The sequence below is a fragment of the Actinia tenebrosa genome, unplaced genomic scaffold (assembly GCF_029948245.1).
Source record: "Actinia tenebrosa isolate PJP-AT-01 unplaced genomic scaffold, QUT_ActTen_1.0 PGA_scaffold10__47_contigs__length_13832649, whole genome shotgun sequence".
Classification (NCBI taxonomy): domain Eukaryota; kingdom Metazoa; phylum Cnidaria; class Anthozoa; order Actiniaria; family Actiniidae; genus Actinia; species Actinia tenebrosa.
Window position 1 is genome coordinate 12,234,779 of NW_028292570.1, and position 24,230 is coordinate 12,259,008.

Below are 24,230 nucleotides of genomic sequence, written 5' to 3' on the forward strand. Positions count from 1 at the left end.
TCAGGGCCTATAAAATTAGATACAAAAAAAAATTTATTTGATACTTTTACAACTGGCTGCTTAATATAGACTATTGGAAGTTAATGAAAAAATCCTTTTAAATAGAGTGCATAGAGTGACCACAGTAAATCCGTGAAACACTAATTACTAAATAGTACAAAATAGTGCTAGTTAATTAGTAGATATGAAATGGCGGTTCTACATCAGGTGCCACCGGTTCGAACCGGTGCTCTCCCCCAGACCCTACTCCGGGCCCGTAATAACGTCGACGTCATAGCTATTCTAAGTGAGGTGCTGTAGGGGGAGGGGTGGTCAGTTATATTTATTCTTAGTTGGCTGGATTGCACCACATCCTATATTTTACGTCAAAGTTTAATCCTAATAAAAGTTTCTAATTATTCATAAAATATAGTTTTTCTATCTCAAAGCCTTAAAGGCTTAGTTTAGGCTTTTGTTTCATCCTAATTGAGTTCTACGGATATTGTCCTTTGTCTTACTACCGCGATAAGATATTGAATACTAAAGATTTTGAGATTTTATGCCCAACTCTTTTACTACCGTCTAAAGTAAGAATTGCACCACTCACAGGCAATACCGATATCGTCATATCTATTTTTAGAATTAGGAATTGCACCACATCCTATATTTTACGTCAAAGTTTGATCCTAATAAAATGTTCTGATCTAATTGCCTATTGTTAAAGGATTAGACTCTTTTTACTTTATGCTTTTGTTTCACCCTAATTGAGTTCTACGAAGTTGACTCATCAAAAAACAAACAATTAAATGACTTGCCCAAGGAAAAAGAGCAAACACGTTTTTCAAAAATCTTTTTTTTATTCATTTATTCATAAAACGCTCAATGCATGTGAATACAAAAAAAAGTTTAGTTACAGCTCTTTTCATTTTTTAACTAAGTATGATGTTTTGATTGTCAGTATATATTTGTTCAATAGAAACACCCGTCACTTGAAACAATAGAGGACTGTGTTCTGCAAAATTTGCGAGTCAAAAAAACCTACTAGATATCAAGACCTACTAGATATCAAGGTTTTAGCGTATTTGATTTTAAAGAAAGTGTATGCATTAAATTACAGTCTTCGCAACGATAAAACATTTGTTTTGTATTTTTGGCACTGATAACAAAAGGGTGTATGCAAACATCACACACGACTAATTCGTTTTGAGGACTGTGATACGCTTCGTGCCAACAGCAATTCGGGCATTGTGCCACTGATATCTTTGAAAACGATTTGGGTTCTTGACAAGCGTGACACTCTCTTTCTTCTTCTTCTTCTTCTTCTTCGTCCTCACTCTCCGATTCTGAGTCCTCGCTGTCAAGTTCCTCTTGGGATTCTTCAGCATCATTGTCACTTTCAGTTTCACTATTGCTAACATCCGTATCATAGTTATCCTCTGGTTGCCTGGCAATCAGATCTGCCAATAGTATTTTGTTGCGAATAAGATTCTTGTCCAAATCAAGCTCTGCCAATCCACTGGTAAAAGTCTTGAGCCCTCTTGGGGCGTTAACTTCTGGGTTGTAAGGTAACAAAGCATACTCGATTAATTCTTTCATGTTGGCTAGTGGAATTCTACGTTGATGATGAGTCATTTCTCCATGGGAATTCCAATACAAAATATCTTTGGATGCTACCATGCTATGAAGTAAATCATGTGCCTTTTGTCGCGGTATGCTTTTAGGGAGCTGTCGTGCCATTCGATTGATTTCATTCTCATCCGATTTCGAAAATTGCTCCTCCTCGCTAGAGGAATCTTCGCTCAGCTCGGGTTCTGTAAATTCTTCTTCTGAAACTCTTCTTCTCTTCATGATGACCTCTACTAGTAAAATGAAGTTCTTGGCATTTGGCTGGGTTTTTTATAGCAGTAAAAGACTCAGAGCGCTCATTAGAGGAGGCAAGACCTCCCCCACCAAGCCCTCGCCTTTTTGAATCAGAATTTTATTTCTTGGCCTTAAATGGTATTGATCCATGAGCTAACTCTCTTATATCATCCTTGTGCGGTCTCAATCTTTCCTTTTGCCCTTCTGATATGGGAATTGTTCCTTGTAATAAATTATGACAGACCTCACATATTACATGAACTTGTTCGGGAGTGGCTGTTGCAAGCAAAACATTTCTCTGATGCGCTGGGCATTTAGTCAAAAGATGTAAATAGCCAAAGTTATCACGAAGTAAGACAGACATGTTTTCTCTCGGGATGGTTTGTTCAAATGAAATGACAACGGAAAGAACCATCGTATTTGTTATACAACTGGTTGTATACTATCTATACTAGATTCTACACTAGATTCTACACTAGATTCTACACTAGATTCTACACTAGATTCTACACTAGATTCCACACTAGATTCTACACTAGATTCTACACTAGATTCTACACTAGATTCTACACTAGATTCTACACTAGATTCTACACTAGATTCTACACTAGACTCTACACTAGATTCCACACTAGATTCTACACTAGATTCTACACTAGATTCTACACTAGATTCTACACTATATTCTACACTAGATTCTACACTAGATTCTACACTAGATTCTACACTAGATTCTACACTAGATTCTACACTAGACTTTACACTAGATTCTACACTAGATTCTACACTAGATTCTACACTAGATTCTACACTAGATTCTACACTAGATTCTACACTAGATTCTACACTAGATTCTACACTAGATTCTACACTAGATTCTACACTAGACTCTACACTAGACTCTACACTAGATTCTACACTAGACTCTACACTAGATTCTACACTAGATTCTACACTAGATTCCACACTAGATTCCACACTAGATTCCACACTAGATTCCACACTAGATTCTACACTAGATTCTACACTAGATTCTACACTAGATTCCACACTAGATTCTACACTAGACTCTACACTAGACTCTACACTAGATTCTACACTAGATTCTACACTAGATTCTACACTAGATTCTACACTAGACTCTACACTAGATTCTACACTAGATTCCACACTAGATTCCACACTAGATTCCACACTAGATTCCACACTAGATTCTACACTAGATTCTACACTAGATTCTACACTAGATTCTACACTAGATTCTACACTAGATTCTACACTAGATTCTACACTAGATTCTACACTAGATTCTACACTAGACTCTACACTAGACTCTACTAGATTCTTATAACTACACTAGAATCTTATGTAGACTAGAATCTTATGTAGACTAGAATCCCTGAATTCGTATAAAAAGCGCTCCCTATAGGAATTGGCCTCATTCTTCGAAAGACGCACGATGACACGGTTCTGTCCTATTTGCGAAAAGCAGCAAAAGAATTTATTGGCAACGAAAGTATTGGATCGGTCAAGAACAAATGCGAAAAAGCAGTCATCGATTCACTCCGTACCCATTGCCTCAAAATGTTGAAGATCACACGAAATGTGACAGGTTTCAGTTACTCCATCCGTTCACTGCTCTGGTAGCTGGAATGACTGGATCTGGAAAAACGGTCTGGGTTCAGAATTTGCTTGAACATGCAACAAAAGTCATAAATCCATCACCACAGCGTATTGTATGGAGTTACGCACAATGGCAACCTGCTTACGAACACATGTTAGCAACCATTCCCGGGATCGAGTTCGTGAAAGGCATACCCCACGATATTGACGAGGATGGTTATTTCGACCCAAAAATCAATAATGTGATTGTAATTGACGATCAAATGACAGAGACACCCAACGACAAGAGAATCATGAACCTATTTACCAAAGGATCTCATCATCGCAACCTCAGTGTTATTTTCCTGATGCAGAATCTCTACTTTCAAGGAAAAATCATGCGCACCCTGAGTTTGAATGCGGCTTACCTTGTTCTTTTTAAAAACCCAAGAGACAAACTACAAATGATGATGTACCCGGGAAAAACAGAACAGTTTGTGCAAAAGTACGAAGCCGCTGTTCAAAGACCTTATGGGTATCTTTTCGTGGATCTCAAACCAAACACACCAGAAGAATGCAGGCTTCGGACGAATGTTCTTCCCAATGACCTGCCTGCTTTGCAGACGAAGCTGTCAAAAACAGCAATATCGCAACTTGGTGGTGGACAGTCAGATGTCACGCAATCTATTGCTAACTATTTCGAACGTCAAAGCTATTTACAATTGCCTATATTAAAAACAATGCAGAACTTAGAGGAGCAAATGACTAGCATTCTCAGGGATTCCAATACCCCTGCGGAACTAAAAATCAAAAATTATTCGCAGCTATACGATCGATATCTTAATCTACAACAGCAAATTCGAAGTGGTTCGCCCCACAGCTCAATGCTGGAAATGGTGCAATCACCACAGGTACTACCATTGACAAGTCCCAGTCTCCCCACTAGTCTAACATCCCCAGAAAATGTTACTTCAACAAGTCTCACTGATAGCGGCTACACCACACCCAAAACTAAAACGCCTTCATTCCTAGAGCGGCTAACCTCAAAAATTAGAACTCCTTCTCTGGAACTCAATCGAGCGAGAGCTTCAGCTTCACCGGAGGTTCCTTCCACTCCATTAAGAACCACAACTAGTCTTGATCAACCCTCTTCAATTGCCTCCTCATTCAGCACCCCCAAAACACAATCCCTGCCACCTCCACCTGATTTCCTACCAACTCCTCCGTCAAGCAAAGAAAAATCTGTGAAGTGGATTAGCTATCAAGATTCAGATAAATATCTTGGTAAAATCTTAAAACCACCGCGACGATCAGAACGATTGAGAGCGATAGCCAAGTCGATACCCGACTGGCAAAATGTGTAGTTCGGAGTTTAGCTGTAGTGACTGAACTATGAAAATCAATCAAAACACTGTGTTTGTTGAGTCTTCTATTGTTTACAAACGTGGTCTTGATATCTAGTAGGTTTTTTTGACTCGCAAATTTTGCAGAACACAGTCCTCTATTGTTTCAAGTGACGGGTGTTTCTATTGAACAAATATATACTGACAATCAAAACATCATACTTAGTTAAAAAATGAAAAGAGCTGTAACTAAACTTCTTTTTGTATTCACATGCATTGAGCGTTTTATAAATAAATTAATAAAAAAAAAAGATTTTTGAAAAACGTGTTTGCTCTTTTTCCTTGGGCAAGTCATTTAATTGTTTGTTTTTCGATGAGTCAACTTCGTAGAACTCAATTAGGGTGAAACAAAAGCATAAAGTAAAAAGAGTCTAATCCTTTAACAATAGGCTTTGTGACAGAAAAACTATATTTTATGAATAATTAGATCAGAACATTTTATTAGGATCAAACTTTGACGTAAAATATAGGATGTGGTGCAATCCAGCAAACTAAGAATAGACATGGCTAGAAACACGGGGTAGTAAGAATAGCCATGACGTCACCGTTATTACGGGTTCGGAGTAGGGTATGGGGGAGAGCACCGGTTCGCACCGGTGGCACCGGATGCAGGATTGGAACCTCACTGGAACCTCATTCTACGGGCCCGGAGTAGGGTCTGGGGGAGAGCACCGGTTCGCACCAGTGGCACCGGATGCAGGATTGGTACTTCATATCTACTATCAAACCAGAAAACAAGAGATCAAAACAACCTCCAGGATTCTACAAGCCATCAAAAAAGAGCTATTACCGGAAGTGACGTCTATTGATAGCAACCTATGGAGAGTTTGTACTTCTAGCACTGACATTTTTGATATTAATCCAATACCAAAAAATATCATGACTTGAAAGAACATGTTATTATTTTGTTAGTAAAAGTTAAGAGTTTGAAGAATATTGCTGCTTTGATCTAGCACCTGAGTTAGTGACCATAACAGATTAATCAGATACATTTACGGCAAATTGTACTTAAGAACATGGTGCTTGGGCTGCATGTGATACAAACGTGTATAAGGTTCTCATATATTTATATATATATTCTTTCAGGAATATTCAGGAAAACATTCAATGGTAATTATATGATGACAATTAATTAATTTATTAGTTTGTGACGTATACCTCTTTGTATATGTTGTTGTCTAATGTTATTAGTTTATTTATAATATTGATAAATGACTTCTTATTTTTCACAGCTGCAAAAGGAGCTTCAGGTGAGTTATTTTATATGTTGCATTGTATATGATTCCTGGAACATGTAATATATTTGATAAGAATTTGATAAGAATACTAGTTGTAAAAGACAACGTTTCGCTGTCATCTCGACAACATCATTAGGTCTAATGAAAACTGTAAACTGTACTTTATGTAAATATAGCTAAAGTAAGTGTGAAAGTTCAATATATTATTATGAACCAAGAGAGTCATTATTTATGAAACACTGGGGGGGGGGGGTTCTGATCTATTTTCTAAATGACAGGGTGTGGTTATGACAAGCAGGGTTATTTCTTTATTTATTAAGAAGAAAAGCCTCGTAGTGTTCTGACTTCATTGGAATAATAGGCTCCAACAGACATGCATTTACAGTGGAGTGATAATCTTTAAACGATATATACTGGGTCAAAAATTAAATTAAACACTTTAAAGGGGTGGGTAATGGAACCTCATGAGAGCTTTTAAGTTGTGTCGTGTTTCCAGGTCCAATTGCAAACACAAAGCAACTACAATAAAGCAAAAAATGTCCTCGATGATTTAAACTCTACCTGAAACGGTTTTGATTTTGGAAAACAAATCTTCTCATGACGAGAAAGTCAGACAAATCTGGGTCCTTACCCCGCCACAGGGAGTGGCAATGTAAGGCAATCAATAGGCGTTAAACTAAGGTATTTTCGAACAAAATGGGGAATAAGGCGGTAGGGCAATATAACGCAACCTAAGGTGATCTAATTTAAAAATCTTAGGTGATCTAAGGCGGGGTAATTTAATGACCCAGAGTAGGTCTAGAATATCAAAAGCTGGCCATTAAAAGCTCTATTTGACAGACTACATGAGTCCCAGGCCCTAGATTGAAACATCCTTATTGTAAATACAATCTCTTTTCAGGAACAGTGATACATTTGACGACTAAACTATCAGTAAAAGGAGTTCTACTAACCTTAGCAGGAGCAACCTTAATTGCTAAATATGGGATGGATCTTGAAAAACTGCAATACTTTGAAAGACTTATAGGGCTTTTGGATCGAGTGGTTGCACTCTTTAGTGGCTCGGTTGTTATCGTCTTAAAACCCTCAAGCATTTCATCACTAAAACGGCTATGGCAGAGCTACAAGGATGGCTCATTGAAAGAAAAACTGAAAAAATCCTTCAATGAGATGGAAGAATTGAAGGAACTGAGCCAAGGAGAAGAGATTGACGTGGAGGTTACAATAGATGAGGAAGAATACCATGCAGTTCTTTGGAATCTTATCCTCTTTGATGTAAAAGGTAAAAATATTTTTCTCAAAATTAAGTATGGTTTTGGTTGGTTTAGACAGGCCGACACTGTTAGCATTAGTAATTGTTTTAGTTTTACTCTTAAACATATAAGGTCCTGTTGTATGTACATACAAAAAACGTTTGTCTCAAGCTTACACGACTGGACCGAAAGGGAGCTGTATGGATCATCTTTCAAGTGCTAAATTATTCGCTCTGAATTAGTTCCCACTTGCTAACAAAATAATAATTGCAATCAACAACCCATAACCCGGGCCATGGGCATATTTAAAATTATGTGTTTCGGGTTTTGCTAAACGAAAACTAAGGTTGTTATTATACATTGTACTCACTATCTGAAATTGGTCGAGAACCTACGGAAATTTTTAGCTATCGGCATGCGCCAGTAATTTTTCAGTGTTCGATAATTATCTGAAGGCAGTTAACTGCAAAAACTAACCTGCATAGTTCAGCGGATGGCGGTTATCTGTAGGTTTTTTTTAAAAATATATTATTTTGAAACTTTTTTAAAATAAAGTTTATTATAACGTTTCTATCTTGTATTATCAGTTAATCTGATAGACCTTTTGGAGATACATAGTAAACATGGTGCATTCTGATCTAGCTTGAGTACAGCCATCTTTAGTTCATTATGCCTTATATGGTGTTGATCAAAGCTAGACCTGGAATAGGGAACAAGGTGCATTCTGGTCTAGCTTGGGTACAAACATCTTTTGTTCATCATGCCTTATATGGTGTTGATCAAAGCTAGACCTTAGATAACGAAAAAAGTGCATTCTGGTCTGGCTTAGGCATAAATTAATACCTTTTGTTCATTATGCCTTATATGTTGTTAATCTAGCTAGACAGAAAACGATATCAAGGTGCATTCTGGTCTAGCTTTGGTACAAACATCTTTTGTTGAATCTGTTTATGGAACGGTAGTCTAAGGTGATGTTAGGCGATCTAACACAGAGGAAGGACACAGAGTAGGCCTGATGATACATATGTATCAAGGTAGCTCCTTAGCTTCAGTGGTTCGGCCTACGGCCATACTCCCTGTAATTTTGAATGTTTCAAACTATTGATTTTTCTAATGTATTTATATAAATATGTATTACAGGTAAATCAATGAAGAATGTTAAAAGTCAGCGAAGGCACTCAGTATGCTGTGAACGAGATGTCTCTGAAGACAGAAGTAAACCAATGGATGTAAAAGGTAAGTAGAATATTTCACACAAATATTGTTTTCTTTCTCTTTGTTGGTTGGCTGTTGGTGTTGATTCTCTGTAAACAAAGTGTTGCATTTTAGCATTCTTTTAGTTTTTTTCTTTTTGAAAAAATAGCCTGCGTAGCGGTACTCTGGTGAGGAATCCCCACTCCTCACCAGAGGATCCTACGCAGGCTACTTTATAAAGTGCTATTATGATCAAACTTCTGACTTGCTTTTTTGTTCTTGTCTGGATTAAAAGATCTTGGATAATGAAGTGAAATGGCACAAAGTATACTTGCAATCAAAACATGTAACATGACAATAAACAAACTATGGAGATTAAATCACTTTATTTAAGTGTCTAGTCGTTCTAGCGCTTTCGCACTAATTGGGGACACTTTTCGCTCTCACGCACTACCACTTCATTTAATATTCTATGCACACAACGCTCAACTCACATGTTGATTTTTACGGATGGAGGAAACCGGAGAACCCGGAGAAAACTCTCGTAGCATAGGAGAGAACAACACATCAAACAAACTTAATTCACATGTGACGACCGCAGGACTCGAACCAGCGACCCGACCCGTTGGACTCATAGCGGTGAAAGACGACGCGTTAGCCGCGAACGCCATCCATGCTACCCATTGCTATGGCAACTGCCTTCTCTGTTGTCCAGGGCCCTAAGAACAATTTTAGCATTTCAGCAATTGATTGTGCAGAAAATCGTTGGTATGAATTTTTGTGTATGACCACAATAGACATTTTAACATAGGCTCGTGCGGTATCTCTCATAAAGGTAGAATGTCAAGAACTTGAATTGTAGGTAGGAATGGCCTGGAACTGAGGCTGTAGCAAAGACAACTTATCTAGATAATTAATTTTGAAGAACAGCTATATTCCTATAATACTATAGGTAATAAATTTGGTTGATTTTGTTTGAAATTGGGCTGACATGTAGCTTACCATAATCCTATGCTGGCTATAAGTATTGAGAATATGAAATTGGCAGCCATTAGTTTTAAATTCCAATTTCTTTTAAAGGAAAAAATATATTTGAAAAAGGAAATGACATTTCATCAAATATTTTCAGAAATATACTGGAATCTATGTTGAAACAAAAAAAAAAATTTTTTCCTTCAAAAGATATTGGAGTTTATAAAATGGCGGCCATTTTCCTGATGACGTCATATTCTCAATACTCAGCCAGCATGGGATGATAGGCAAACTGTGAGTTGAAAATATGACGTCATCAACCTCCTAATTAGCATCAGCTTAAACTTGAATATCTCTCTAACAAAAAATGCTACCAAGAAATGGAGACATGTAAAATTTGATCATAGTGACACTTTATTAAAAACTGAGGCTTGACTGTATGTTCTAGACCACTGCTCAAAAATTAATTCTTTTCTAATGTATTTCCAAATATGTATGTCAGGTGTCCCAATGAAGGGTACTACAAGAAAGCGAAGGCACTCAGTAAGCTGTGAACGAGATGTTCCTGAAGACATAGATGTGAAAGGTAGCATATATTTCTAACAACGTATCGTTTTGTTAATTTCTTAGCTGGTTCATGGTGTTGGTTGCTGATTTTTGATTGCGGTACCGACACATTTCCTTTCAAATAGCAAATTAGAATTTCGTGGTGTCAATGTATTTCATTATTTTAAATAAGGATTCTAAAATCAAAAATGCTAAATTCCTAATTTCTTTTTTAATATCTATAAAACGATATATTAAAACTACAAAAATGGCCAATTTTCCTTATCCAATAAGCCTTTTGCAACAACAGGTCACGTGACCCTACCCCCTAAGAGCAACTTGGTATTAGTTAGAAGGCAAAGTTTTAGCTCATAGTGTTGACTATAGGAAAAAATGACATTAAATATAAAATCGAATATTTTATAAATATTTGTATGGGGAAATGGGCTGGATGGCGAGGTTTGAAGGACTAGCGTCCGAAACATCAGAAATCATCTTTTAACGGTGTATAATTTACCTTTTCATCATTACTGTTTCATTAGAAACACCGACGCAGCTCACACTAGTTTTTAGTTAGTTATATTTTCTTATTGTTCTAGATCTTGTTTACAAAATGTATTATATACCGTTCGTTCAAATGTCCTAGCGAAAACAGGTGTAACGCTTATCCCTCGGAGAGCTTGAAACTGTGTGGGCTTGTCAACAACCATCATTTAGTCAATAATCATTTAGCTTATCCCTAATGGTTTTTGTATTTTGATTAATCACTTGGGAATATAGTTTTTATTTCAGACTAAAACTTATAGCTTTCCTTTAAAGAGATATGGTCAATAATCAAATGGGATGTAATCAAAAATGGACAAAAAACACAGTGTATATCATTGACACTGGATATTTAGGATATTCATATGCTTGTTCAAAAGAATTCCACCTGGTTTCCATCTAATTATCCCATCAACTTCCACAACTCAAAGAATACAAAATGTTATTTAGTGACTTTAAAACATATAAGGCTTCAGTCTTATTTCTGATATATTTCCAGGAAGGTGGTGCCAGTGCCATCGTGTTTCTAAACAAAACACTTGCATGTATTTATGTTATAAAATGTATTGGATGAGGTTGATTAGACGAAAATGACACAGCTGAGGTCTTGATGGTTTACAATATCATGTGAAACCAAATTCGTGCGTGTCTCTGTCCTCTGATATTAAAATAAGTAACCATGCAGCCAAGCAGCTATATCTCACATATTTTATAAATGATATGAATTTTATAATAACTATCACATCCTGCAATCTGATTGACTCTCAGCAGTGCGTGATTTAATCATGACTTTGTGTGTCTTTGTTGTCATCGTTTGAGTACGCTTTCCAGTTCATCAATCGAACGAAATGCTGATTTTTGATTTTATTTTCAAAACTTTATTTGCATATTTTAAGTTATTTATTGAAATTAGAGTTCAAAGAAGATATTTTGAGAAAATTACTTATGTGCGTTTTCTAATTTCAGAGTTTTGATTTTTCGCGTGCAAAGCTTTATTCCGGGCGAAAGACCCTTGGAATTAAATTCTTAAGGTCCTTAAGGTCACCAAAGTGAAGCTAGCGTCGGATTGGCAGCGTCGGATTGATATTCATTGAGATTCAGAATCATTTCCGGGGGAGGTCAAACAGGTCATTCTACTAAAATCCTCTTTGTCCCCTAACGGTGGTAAAATCACAAACGAATTCCGATTAAACTTTCTTCTCTGATTTCTATTCATAATATTCTATGCTCTTAGTAGAATACACTGCCTATTCTCGACGAATTTACGGATTTTGATCTCAGCCTCGGATTGGACTCGTATTACAAGTCACGTTCAAAACATTCAACTGACAACAACAGACTGACGATTTAATTTTTATCAAACATTCAATTTATTCACTTCTAACCTTCATATAGTGAACTCGATTTTACTTTTAACCTTCGTATCGGAATCTACATTTCATGATACTGATTTTGCTCTCAGCCTCGGATTGGACTCGTATTACATCTCAGCCTCGGATTGGGATCGTATTACATCTCAGCCTCGGATTGGGATCGTATTACATCTCAGCCTCGGATTGGGATCGTATTACATCTCAGCCTCGGATTGGGATCGTATTACATCTCAGCCTCGGATTGGGATCGTATTACATCTCAGCCTCGGATTGGGATCGTTTTCGATTCAAAGTTGTTTTATTAACTGATATCTAAGGAATGTTAACTTTATAAACTTGTTCTTGGAAAGCGTGATAGTCAGGGTAATCAATAGCCCGGCAAGAAACTATAGCTTTAGAATCCGTGTCCAATAATACGAAGCTTAATAAGTTTTGAACTTCGATTTAAAGAGATGTTTACAACTGCTATTAATATATTTTTTTACTTTTATCAATCAAATTAACCATGAATCAACAAATTTGCTATATCTAATGCCATCGCGATGACAACTGCAGGCGGCGATAATGTAAACTTAGTAATTTGTACCCACGTATACAAATTTTTGGCTAATTTCCTCGAGCTTGAATATTAAAACTTTTCGATTAAATAGTTTAAACAAATGGCAAGGTGTTATGAAGTATAATTCTATAAGCCTCACACCACCTTGATTTCATGTCTGCATTGTTTATTCAGTTAAATGTGTTTCTCCATATCTTGTCAAGAAAGATACCTTAATGCCAGTGATCTTTATCAATCCACACGGCTCGTGTTTCACATCTAAATTCAGTTCCATTGCATGCAACAATGTAACCGGGGAAGGGAAAAGGTCTTTAAAATGTTGAATCATATTTTTTAAATTTAATATAAAAACATGATCAATCCGAGGCTGAGATGTAATACGATCCCAATCCGAGGCTGAGATGTAATACGATCCCAATCCGAGGCTGAGATGTAATACGATCCCAATCCGAGGCTGAGATGTAATACGATCCCAATCCGAGGCTGAGATGTAATAGAAGTCCAATCCGAGGCTGAGATGTAATACGAGTCCAATCCGAGGCTGAGAGCAAAATCAGTATCATGAAATGTAGATTCCGATACGAAGGTTAAAAGTAAAATCGAGTTCACTATATGAAGGTTAGAAGTGAATAAATTGAATGTTTGATAAAAATTAAATCGTCAGTCTGTTGTTGTCAGTTGAATGTTTTGAACGTGACTTGTAATACGAGTCCAATCCGAGGCTGAGATCAAAATCCGTAAATTCGTCGAGAATAGGCAGTGTATTCTACTAAGAGCGTAGAATATCATGAATAGAAATCAGAGAAGAAAGTTTAATCGGAATTCGTTTGTGATTTTGCCACCGTTAGGGGAAAAAGAGGATTTTAGTAGAATGACCTGTTTGACCTCCCCCGGAAATGATTCTGAATCTCAATGAATATCAATCCGACGCTGCCAATCCGACGCTAGCTTCACTTTGGACTTAAGGTCGTGGGTTCGATTCCCAGCGAGGTCGGAAATTAATTTTTCCGAATTTAATTCCAAGGGTCTTTCGCCCGGAATAACCTCGTTCCCAAGCACTACTATAACTTATCTATATTTCTATATCTTCATCAGTCCTTACAAATGCTTAAATACAGTGCATATTAATCCAAAATTATTCCACTAACTCGTTGTACTTGAACTGTCATGCGCATTAGTTCTTCTCTTATGTATTTCCAAATATGTTTGACAGGTAAATCAATGAAGTTTGATAAAAGTCAGCGCAGGGAACGAGATGTTCCTGAAGACAGCAGTAAGCCAATGGATGTAAAAGGTAGAATATATTTCTCACAAAATATCTTTTTTGCTTTCTTTGTTGATTGGTTGATGGTTAAAGTTCAAGCGTTAGATCCGACCCTGAGTAATGTCCACTATTTTGTACAAAATAGCAGCAATATAGCTGCAAGTAGACGATACATCTTTGATTTTGTCTCTGGATTGCATTCTACACAGTCGAATGTTTAAAAGAAAAACTAAACTAATCTCAGAGTGCAAACACTATCCCCCCCCCCCCCCCCCCCCCTTCCTGGATGAGCTGATATCTACTGCATTATTGGTGTTTGAGTTGGAAAGCAAAGGGTACACCCCTTCCTAAAACAAAAATCCTGCAAGGTGCTTCCCATTAGAAAAAATCCCGAATCCAACCTGTTACATTGTGAACAAATATGTATTTGTTTATTTCGTGGCTGAGTGAATTCTTAGCTATTTTACGACTAAATACTTGATAACTACGCTACATGGCTAGTAAAGGTTTCACGGATATATGGCGTGCGCTCTATGATCCAGTTTGTACATAAGTTGTAATGGTTTGAACTATTGCTCTTTCGATAATTATTCCCTTAAATATTTCCAAATATGTTTGCTCTCAGTATGCTATGAACGAGATGTTCGTGAAGACAGCGGTAAACCAATTGATGTAGCACAGATACAAACACGAGTAGGACGACCTGTTGCAGAACTAGAAAAGTCGGGTGACGGAATGAAACGTAAGTCTAATTTTTCGTCTATTTATCTGGTCTGTTCTATTTTTTATTACAACTAAACTAATTACTGGGAATCAAATCTTATAAAAGTTATTATACGTTAAGCCCTTCATAATAACGACAAGAGGTTGGATATTAGTTTAACACTGAAAAGTAGCCCTATATATTAAGACTTAAAGTATAAGTTGTGGATGTATTAACGAATTTCTTTATTTATTTCAACAATATCTTTACGGGGATGTCTCATTTAGCAGAGCTAGTTAAAAGAGACCCCTGTGAAAACAAAAAAATAAAAAAACAAATAAAAGAAATAAATCCATAAACACTAATTACTAATAATAATATTTAATAGTTTAAGTATTCAGAAAATGTCTCAGTTTAGAAAGTATACCTATAGTTCGAGAGCTGATTTTTAAAGAAGCTCTGAATACATAGCCTTTCCAATTATGATCAATTATAATATCATAGTAATCTACTCGTTTAACTCGAGATCTTTCTTTCCTTTGTTCTTTTTTTGTCATGTCTGTTTGTCTTTTTCTTAGTATTTTTATTTGTTTTATTCATTTCTCTTATTTAATTAATTAATTAATTAATTAATTAATTATTTGATTAGATCATTAATTAACTAATTAATTCATCCATCAATCCATCCCATGCCCCCTCTGTATTCGGTTTATTTTTGTACAATTTCCGAAATCTAGCTGTGTATCTTAAATATGTCGGGCTTCCCACCAGCATGAAGAATATAATGTAAGTTTTATTCAACAGAAAAAAACCTGATGGCACCTGGTTGGGCATCTTCAAGTAAAGAAAATCTAAACTTTTCTCGCCTTTCTAAGTTATTGATTGATGGTGGAACACGTGCCTTAAGAGATGTATTTGACTCAATCCATTCACCAAGCTCCCTTCACAGGACACTACTCAGTACTAAAGTGCATTCTACTCTAAAGGGACTGAGAGCAAAGAGGATTCTAACCAAACAACAATGGGACAGACTCTACCCTGCTAGCCGAAGCACAGCTGTCACTTCAGCAGATTTTGACATTACACTGTTATTTTTTCTACTGCGTAATATATGTGGTTTAAAACCCCCACCAACAGGGTGGGACAAGCCCCCTGTTGCTACAGACCTGAGTAGAGAAGCTGATTTGGCTCGAGTCAAATATTTTAGAAATGAACTTTATGGCCACATCACAGAAACAGCTGTTAGTGACAGTGACTTTGAGAAATACTGGAGTGAGATCTCAGATGTGTTGGTGAGACTGGATGGACCTCAATACAAACCAGAGATTGAGAGGATGAAAATAGATACAATGGACCCTGAACAGGAAAAGAATTTTATTGGAGCAATTAAAGAGTGGAAAGAAATGGAGCAGACTTTCCATCAAGAGATTGAGGAGATTTTTGGTAAGAGAGTGAAAAGAAATTCAGCAGATACTTCACAGGCCAAAGGTGTGTACATTTATAGCTTTCAGTATAATCATTTAGCATACTCCTAATGTTTTTGTTTGTTTGTTTGTTTGTTTGTTTGTTTCTGTTTTTGTTTTTTGTTTTTTTAGTTTTTCGTTTTAATCAGGATGCTTTGCGGCCAACCTGATTATTGGAATCAGAAATCGGGAATTGTACAAGAGTTATTTTAGATTCCTGTTTCAGAAATCAGAAAACTGACTTTTCGGCACTGCCTGGGTATATTGCATAGGCGAGAATACAAGTTTGAAGGAGAGAATGCAGAATTTTGGATTTCCGTTTCCCGAATCAGAAATCGCATTTCTGTTTTCTGAATCACGAATCAGAAATCACAATCTCGCTGACATACGACAAAACACCACGTGTAGAGGAGGGGTGACCACTCGAAAATGCTCTTACTTCCGGTAACATTATCTGCGCTCTATTCCACCAATCCCTCCCCCCCTTACCCCCAAGTCCAATAGTTGTCGCTGTTGTTGAACTTCCGCAAAGACAAACATTATAAAAATCAAGTTAGAGCAAAAACACTTGAACTGTGAAATAGAGTCAAACTAGTTACTAACAAATAGTCGCTATTTAGATACTAATAGTCGTTATAACTGAGCCAGAACAGTTTATGACACAACAAGGAATACACAAGAGACCAATACAAATATGTTTTTATCCAGTTTTATTTCAAGCAAATTTATTAGAGTAATTAGGACTCAAAAATTAGAGTGCATTCAGTTAATCCGTGAAACACAAATTACTATTTGTACTAAATAGTGTAAGTTAAGCAATAGAAACCAAAGGCTTTTGTACAATTTTGTGCAATTTTGTATTACTAAAATTTCACGGATTAACTGAGTGCACTCTAAAATGAAAGCTCTAATGAATATGTTCATTATGAAACTGGATAAAAAACATTTAGAATTGATGGTCTCTTGTGTATTCCTTTGTGTGAGTCCTAATTACTCTAATAAATTTGCTTGAAATAAAACTGGATAAAAACATATTTGTATTGGTCTCTTGTGTATTCCTTGTTGTGTCATAAACTGTTCTGGCTCAGTGATAACGACTATTAGTATCTAAATATAGACTATTTGTTAGTAACTAGTTTGACTCTATTTCACAGTTCAAGTGTTTTTGCTCTAACTTGATTTTTATGACTAATGGTTTGCACCATATAAAATACAAAAGGCATCGAGCGAGAGCAATCACGAAGGAATGCACTGATAGTTGTGTCAGGAATATATTAGCATAAACTTATGAACCGCGAAAAGAGACTGTAGAGTTCTTGCCTTGTGACTTCCCAACTTCAAGGGCCATTTTAAAAATATTAGAATGAATCAACCGACATGAGCTTTAGCAGGTACAGATTATATATCCTTGAGAAGACGTAGCTAAATTTAATTAACAATCGTTCGAGCCGTTTATGAGAAATCGTGGAAAACGCAAAACTTTGAAGATTTGATAAATCTTTACTTAAAAACGCTCTTCGGAAAAAAATTCGTTCTCAAGACCAGCAAGGAACTAGTTGACCAAACGCACACAGTTTAAAAACAAGCGCAACAGCAACGTTTTAAGATATTTTTGAATAATTCTATTCAATAGTAATTTTTTTATACCGAGTGCGCAAAAGCGATAAACAAAACTGAGAGTATGAAATGTTCGTGCGATTTTCTCCAAATCTAACATAAGAATTTCTTTAAATCCTTAATATTTTGTTTGTCATGAATTGGGGATTCTTAGGAGTTAACAGTTTTTCTACAGCACATCTGAATCGCGCGCACTTTTATTTTTTCCAATTTTCGATTTTTCTTCGATTTTTCTTGCGTTGAAGACTTTGATTTTAATAAAATATACATTAGTACAAACTTCAAACCAAGAGCAACAACTGGTATAAGTTCCAAAATGATCCAGCAAACAGAACATTGTCAACGCGACGATTGAAAAAGTTCTGTTTGGTGTTCACGAAACTGTATCGAAACACCTTAAAAACTTAATGCTTTAGTTTTATTTCTAATATATTTCCAGGAAGGTAGTGCCAGTACCATCGTGTTTCTAAACTATAACACTTGCATATTTCATAAAATTAATTAATATTGGATGAGATCGAGGAGACTGAGAATGACACAGCTGAGGTCTTGATGGTTTAGAATATCATGTGAAACCAAAGCAGCCGTTCTATATTGCTTTTATAAAATATTTTTGAACGATTTTGCGCGAGCGTTTCTCTGTCCTCTGATATAGATACGCTAACCAGGCAATCAGCGGGCACGTTATATCTCATATATTTTATAAACTAGGATTATATTATTCTTACCTTTTCTTCCCATTGGAATGACAGTGGATGAATAGCTACTCTGTAGAAATGCCACTGCTAAATCCCATTTGTGTTTTATAATTATTTATTTTATTCTTCCTGTGTTTTGGGTGTTAAATTGTTGTGTTTTGATTTTCAGAATATACAGAAAAACTGAAGTCATCCATTAAACCGCAAACCGATTTTCTGTTGTCAGAGGAAGAAGAGAAGAAAAATAGAACCGATGACATCTTTACGAGTGTGACTATCCAACGCGGTCCAAAACACTTCAAGGAACCCAAAGAAAAGAGATTTGGCAGGAGGCAATTGGATGAAATTCAAGCGAGTAGTACAAAACTCACAAACTGTTCAGAAATGTTTCTTTGCCCAGAAAATGATGATCAGAAATCTACAGCTTCTTGCACGACCAATCCTAAATCTATCTTGTTGACGGGCAAAGCAGGAATTGGAAAATCTCTTTTTTGTCGTAAGCTGGTACGGGATTGGTCGAATAACCGATTGTTTGAGGAAGATCAAGAAAATGCAAAAGTACCTGATTTTCAGTTTGTGTTCTTGTTGACATTCCGTCAACTTGTTCTTCCAAAAGAAAAAAGGCTTGACTTACGTGATATCTTAAGTCAGTCCTCCCTACTGAACGAGCACTCGGTGATAGACGAGCCATTACTGCAGTACATGATTGATAATCCTGAGAAGCTGCTCATCATACTCGACGGGTATGATGAGTATAAACAACGAAAGAAAATCACCGGGGACTTTGAGACAAGATACCCAAACGACCCTGATGAAAAAATACCTGTTCCTGCTCTGATTGCCAAAATCATGAAAGGAAAGATGTTAAACGGTGCAGTGGTCCTGATATCCTCGAGGCCTGAAGAAGCCGAGGAATTAAAAGAAATTGTCTTTGATGTGAGATGTGACATTCGAGGATTTTCTTCACTTCAAGTGCTAGAATACATCGAAAACTATTTCAAAGAGAACGAAAGCATGAAGAACAAAGCACTTGATTACATCAAAACGAATGAAATTCTTTTAAGTTTTGGTCACATTCCCGTGATGTGTTTTCTAATGTGCTACTATATTAAGTGGTACATTACTGAATCAAAAACCACAGAAAGACTACTCGTCACAAGAACAGAACTTTATCATCAAGTAATCAAATTATTTATCAAGACACATTCCTCTTCTAAATATGAAGAAATGGAAGAAACTAAAGTACAAGAAATATTACATAAACTAGCTGAACTAGCGGTGAATTTAATGATGGAAGAAAAATATTTTTTCAACGAAAATGATATGAAAAAATTCAATCTTAACGATGAAGAAATAACAAACCTGAAAGCGAGTGGATTACTTGACTGTTGTCCTGGCGTTGAAAAATCTCCATTCGAGAAACCACCACTTGAATATACGTTCACCCACCTAACGATTCAAGAATTTCTCTGTGCTTTTTCGTTTGTAGAGAAAAAACAAATCCCAGAGAAAAAGAAAACGAGCGATGTGACATTCATGTTCATCGCGGGAATGTTTTCAAGAGAAAAAGATGAAAAACTAATGGAAAAGTTGATAGAAAATATCAAACCAGGGGACGAATACGATGAGAGGAATAAACTACTAACTTTATCCTGTCTGTACGAGTACGAAGACGATGGATTTTCTACCAGAGTAATAAATAACCTTAAACACATATACTGTATTTGGGGTGGGAGGATTGTATTTAGTGGAATAACTGATATCGATTGTTTGTACATAAGATTTTTATTAGATATAGTGAATTTAATCAACGCAGAACAAATTAAACAACATTCAACATCTACACTGTCAATCATTGTTAATAGATTGAACATTTGTTTGTCATCTTTATCAGCATCAGGGATGAGAATGTTGTGTAATTCTCTTGTTATGGTTTTTACTCTTACTGAACTGTGGCTGATTTGTTGTACATTTGACGATGAATGTGTTAAAATAATATGTGACATGTTGCCTAGAACTAAGATAACGCACCTAGAACTAAGTACTAATAATATAACAGATGTTGGTGTTAAAATAATATGCGAAATGTTGCCTCGTACTAAGATAACAGACCTAGACCTAAGTTGGAATAAAATAACAGATGTTGGTGCTCAGTGTCTGTGTTCAGTATTAATACGTGATGATTGTCGTGTAAAAGTGTTAAACTTACAGGGTAATAATAACATAACAAGTGAATGTGAACTGAATTTGAGTCAGATCCCTGATGTTGAGTTGTTCATTTAGGTCAATAATACTGTCCAAAATACTGAATGAAACCATAATAAACGAGTAGAATATAATCTGTTTTTGTGAATAATATCATATTGTATTCAATAATAAAGAAATCCTTGTAGTTTTATTTTTGTAGTTGATTTGTGTTTTACTCAACAAATATTCAAACAAATCCATTGAAAATCAAAAATATTTCTTGACAAATGTCCAATAGTTTGATATCAATACAAGAACAAGTTTGTTTTCATCAATATTTTTATTCAACCAAGTTAAAAGAGACCTTTATTTGACAAATATTTATTTTTTCTTCATATTTTGAGCAAAGGGAGTTGGACTTGAAATACGGAAAACAGCAAAAATACTTGTTTTCTTTGTCAAATCATAATATTTCTTATCGATATAAAAGAAACCATCGATATTTATTCTTATTTTAGAACATTTCATTGATAAAATAGTACTTTGAGTTGGTTATGTTTTGTTTTGAAGTCAACAAACTTGTGTTGAAAAATGGCAGCAAATGATGGCTTGTTTTGTACAAGACTTTAGTTGAACATGGACGAAGAAAACACTACACGACTAATACTTAGATCTTATTAACCGAGCGGAAGGTCTGTACGGGATAATCTTGACCGAGGTCTGTACCCGGCCGAGGTCAAGATTATCCCGTACAGACCGACCAAGCTCGGTTGATAAGAGTTTTATTATATGACCACTCTCTTAAGATAAGAGCATCCGTAAGTATTGCTCCAAAACAATATAGGTGTTAGGTAGGTTAGGTTAGGTAACTTACGAGTGTTTTTAAGCTTTTTTTATCTTAAGAGAGCTTTATGCAACTAGGCCCATGTGTCATTCCCTAGAGTATCATTTCTTTGTTTAACGGTTGCGCACGAGAAGACACATTAATATGGATGCAACTTAAACAAGAATCTTATTATAGAGACCACGTGTCATTCCCTAGAGTATCATTTCTTTGTTTAACGGTTGCACATGAGAAGACACATGAATATGGATACAACTCAAACAAAGAATCTTATTCTCAAGGGAGTGACACTTGGTCTGAAATGGGACAACATTACGTCCAAGCCGAGGAGGTCTATTAAATTAAATTTCAAAAGATATCAGAAATAACACTAAAAAAGCTCGCTCAGACTAGCACTTGTGTACAATCATACTTAGTGAGAATAAATAAATATTTATCACTATTATTATTATTAAGATTTTGCATTACTTACAAAGGATCTGCAAGAGGTAAATTTTGGGTATTTATGAAAGATGCATAACAGATTTATTTTGGCCATTTTCGGTCAAAAACAGGGGCTATAGCCCATGGTTTTGATCTATTTTGGGCCATTTTCACACCTTTTGAAAAGATATGCATTATTAATAAAGAGTGAAAAATAGGGCATTTTTTGGCCATTTTCGGTCAAAAAGCATGGACTATAGCCCATGGTTTTGAACGATTTTGGACCATTTTCACAACTTTTCATGAGACATTGTTTTTTTATGAGGAATAAAAAATAGGGCATTTTTGACTATTTTCGCGCAAAAAGCATGTACTATAGCCCATGGTTTTGATGGATTTTGTGCCATTTTCACAACTTTTGAAAAGATATGCATTATTTATGAAGAGTGAAACATAGGGCATTTTTTATCATTTTCGGGCAAAAAGCATGGACTATAGCCAAGGGTTTTGATAGATTTTTGGCCATTTTCACACCTTTTGAAAAGATATGCATGATTTACGAAAAGTGAAACATAGGTCATTTTTTATCATTTTCGAGCAAAAAGCATGGACTATAGACCATGGTTTTGATGGATTTTGTGCCATTTTCAAACCTTTTGAAAAGATATGCATTATTTATGAAGAGCGAAAAATAGGGCATTTTTGGCCATTTTCGGGCAAAAATCATAGACTATACCCCATGTTTTTGATCGAGTTTAGGCCATTTTCTCATCTCTTGAAAAGATATGCATTATTTATGAATAGTGAAAAATAGGGCATTTTTTATCATTTTCGGGCAAAAAGCATGGACTATAGCCCAAGGTTTTGATGGATTTTGGCCCATTCTCACACCTTTTCAAAAAATATGCATTATTTATGAAAGATGCAAAATAGGGCATTTTTTATCATTTTCGGGCAAAAAGCATGGACTATAGCCCATGTTTTTGATCGAGTACTAGTTTGGGCTATTTTCACACCTTTTTAAATGATATGCAGTATTTATGAAGACTGAAAAATAGGGCATTTTTAGCCATTTTCGGGCAAAAAGCATGGACTTTAGCCCATGGTTTTGATGGATTTAGGGCTATTTTCACACCTTTTGAAGAAATATCCAATTTTTATGGGGAAGACCAAACAGGTCATTGTTGGCCATTTTGACGAAAACCGCACGGACTATAGCCCATGGTTTTGATGGATTTTAAGCTATTTTCACACTTTTTGAAAAGATATGCATGTTTTATGAAAGATACAAAATAGGTCATTTTTGACCATTTTCGGGCAAAAAGCATACACTATAGCACTTGGTTTTGATCGATTTTGACCCATTTTCACACCTATTGAAAAGATATGCATGAATTATGAAAGATACAAAACAGTCCATTTTCGTGCAAAAAGCATGGACTTTAGCCCATGGTTTTGATGGATTTTGGGCCATTTTCACACCTTTTGAAAAGATACGCATTATTTATGAAGAGTGAAAAATAGGGCATTTTTTATCATTTTCGAGCAAAATGCATGGACTATAGCCCATGCTTTTGATGGATTTTGGGCCATTTTCACACCTTTTGAAAAGATATGCATGATTTATGAAGATTTTAAAAAAAAGGTCATTTTTGAGCATTTTCGGGCAAAAAGCATGGACTGTAGCCCTTGGTTTTGATGAATTTTGGGCTATTTTCACACCTTTTGAAAAGATATGCATTATTTATGAAGAGTGAAAAATAGGTCATTTTTGACCATTTTCGGGCAAAAAGCATGGAGTATAGCCCATGGTTTTGATGAATTTTGAGTCATTTTCATACCTTTTGAAAAGATATGCATGATTTATGAAGAGTGAAAAAAAGGTCATTTTTGAGCATTTTCGGGCAGAAAGCATGGAGTATAGTCCTTGGCTTTGATCGATTTTGGGCCATTTTCACAACTTTTGAAAAGATATGCATGACTAATGAAGAGTGAAAAAAAGGTTATTTTTGACCATTTTCGGGCAAAAAGCATGGAGTATAGTCCTTGGTTTTGATCGATTTTGGGCCATTTTCACACCTTTTGAAAAGATACGCATTATTTATGAAGAGTGAAAATTAGGGCATTTTTTATCATTTTCGAGCAAAATGCATGGACTATAGCCCATGCTTTTGATGGATTTTGGGCCATTTTCACAACTTTTGAAAAGATATGCATTATTTATGAAGATTTTAAAAAAAAGGTCATTTTTGAGCATTTTCGGGCAAAAGGCATGGACTATAGCCCTTAGTTTTGATGGATTTTGGGCCATTTTCACACCTTTTGAAAAGATATGCATGATTTATGAAGAGTGAAAAATAGGTCATTTTTGACCATTTTCGAGCAAAAAGCATGGACTATAGCCCATGGTTTTGATCGATTTTGGGCCATTTTCACACCTTTTGAAAAGATATGCATCATTTATGAAGAGTGAAAAAAAATTCATTTTTGAGCATTTTCGGGCAAAAAG

The 24,230-nt window shown here is 35.8% G+C and overlaps 1 protein-coding gene across 1 annotated transcript; it reads left to right on the forward strand.

The window, feature by feature from the left end:
• Nucleotides 1-5,843: 5,843 nt before the first annotated feature.
• On the forward strand, nucleotides 5,844-20,665 carry LOC148913083 (uncharacterized). Its single transcript, XM_089026973.1, has 9 exons — nucleotides 5,844-5,954; nucleotides 6,077-6,094; nucleotides 6,984-7,364; nucleotides 8,476-8,571; nucleotides 10,004-10,087; nucleotides 13,736-13,816; nucleotides 14,412-14,528; nucleotides 15,294-15,977; nucleotides 18,437-20,665. The coding sequence occupies exons 1-9, from the start codon at nucleotides 5,861-5,863 to the stop codon at nucleotides 20,548-20,550; spliced, it is 3,669 nt and encodes a 1,222-aa protein (XP_088883099.1). The 5' UTR covers nucleotides 5,844-5,860; the 3' UTR covers nucleotides 20,551-20,665.
• Nucleotides 20,666-24,230: the final 3,565 nt, after the last annotated feature.

What these genes read in the sequence shown, in the direction of transcription:
- LOC148913083 (XM_089026973.1), top strand. Translation starts at nt 5,861, where the DNA reads ATGGTGCTTGGGCTGCATGTGATACAAACGTGTATAAGGTTCTCATAT. An exon ending in TAAACCAATGGATGTAAAAG is followed by an intron (nt 8,572 to 10,003) that starts GTAAGTAGAATA and finishes TATGTATGTCAG; the next exon opens with GTGTCCCAATGAAGGGTACT. An exon ending in AGATACTTCACAGGCCAAAG is followed by an intron (nt 15,978 to 18,436) that starts GTGTGTACATTT and finishes TTTGATTTTCAG; the next exon opens with AATATACAGAAAAACTGAAG.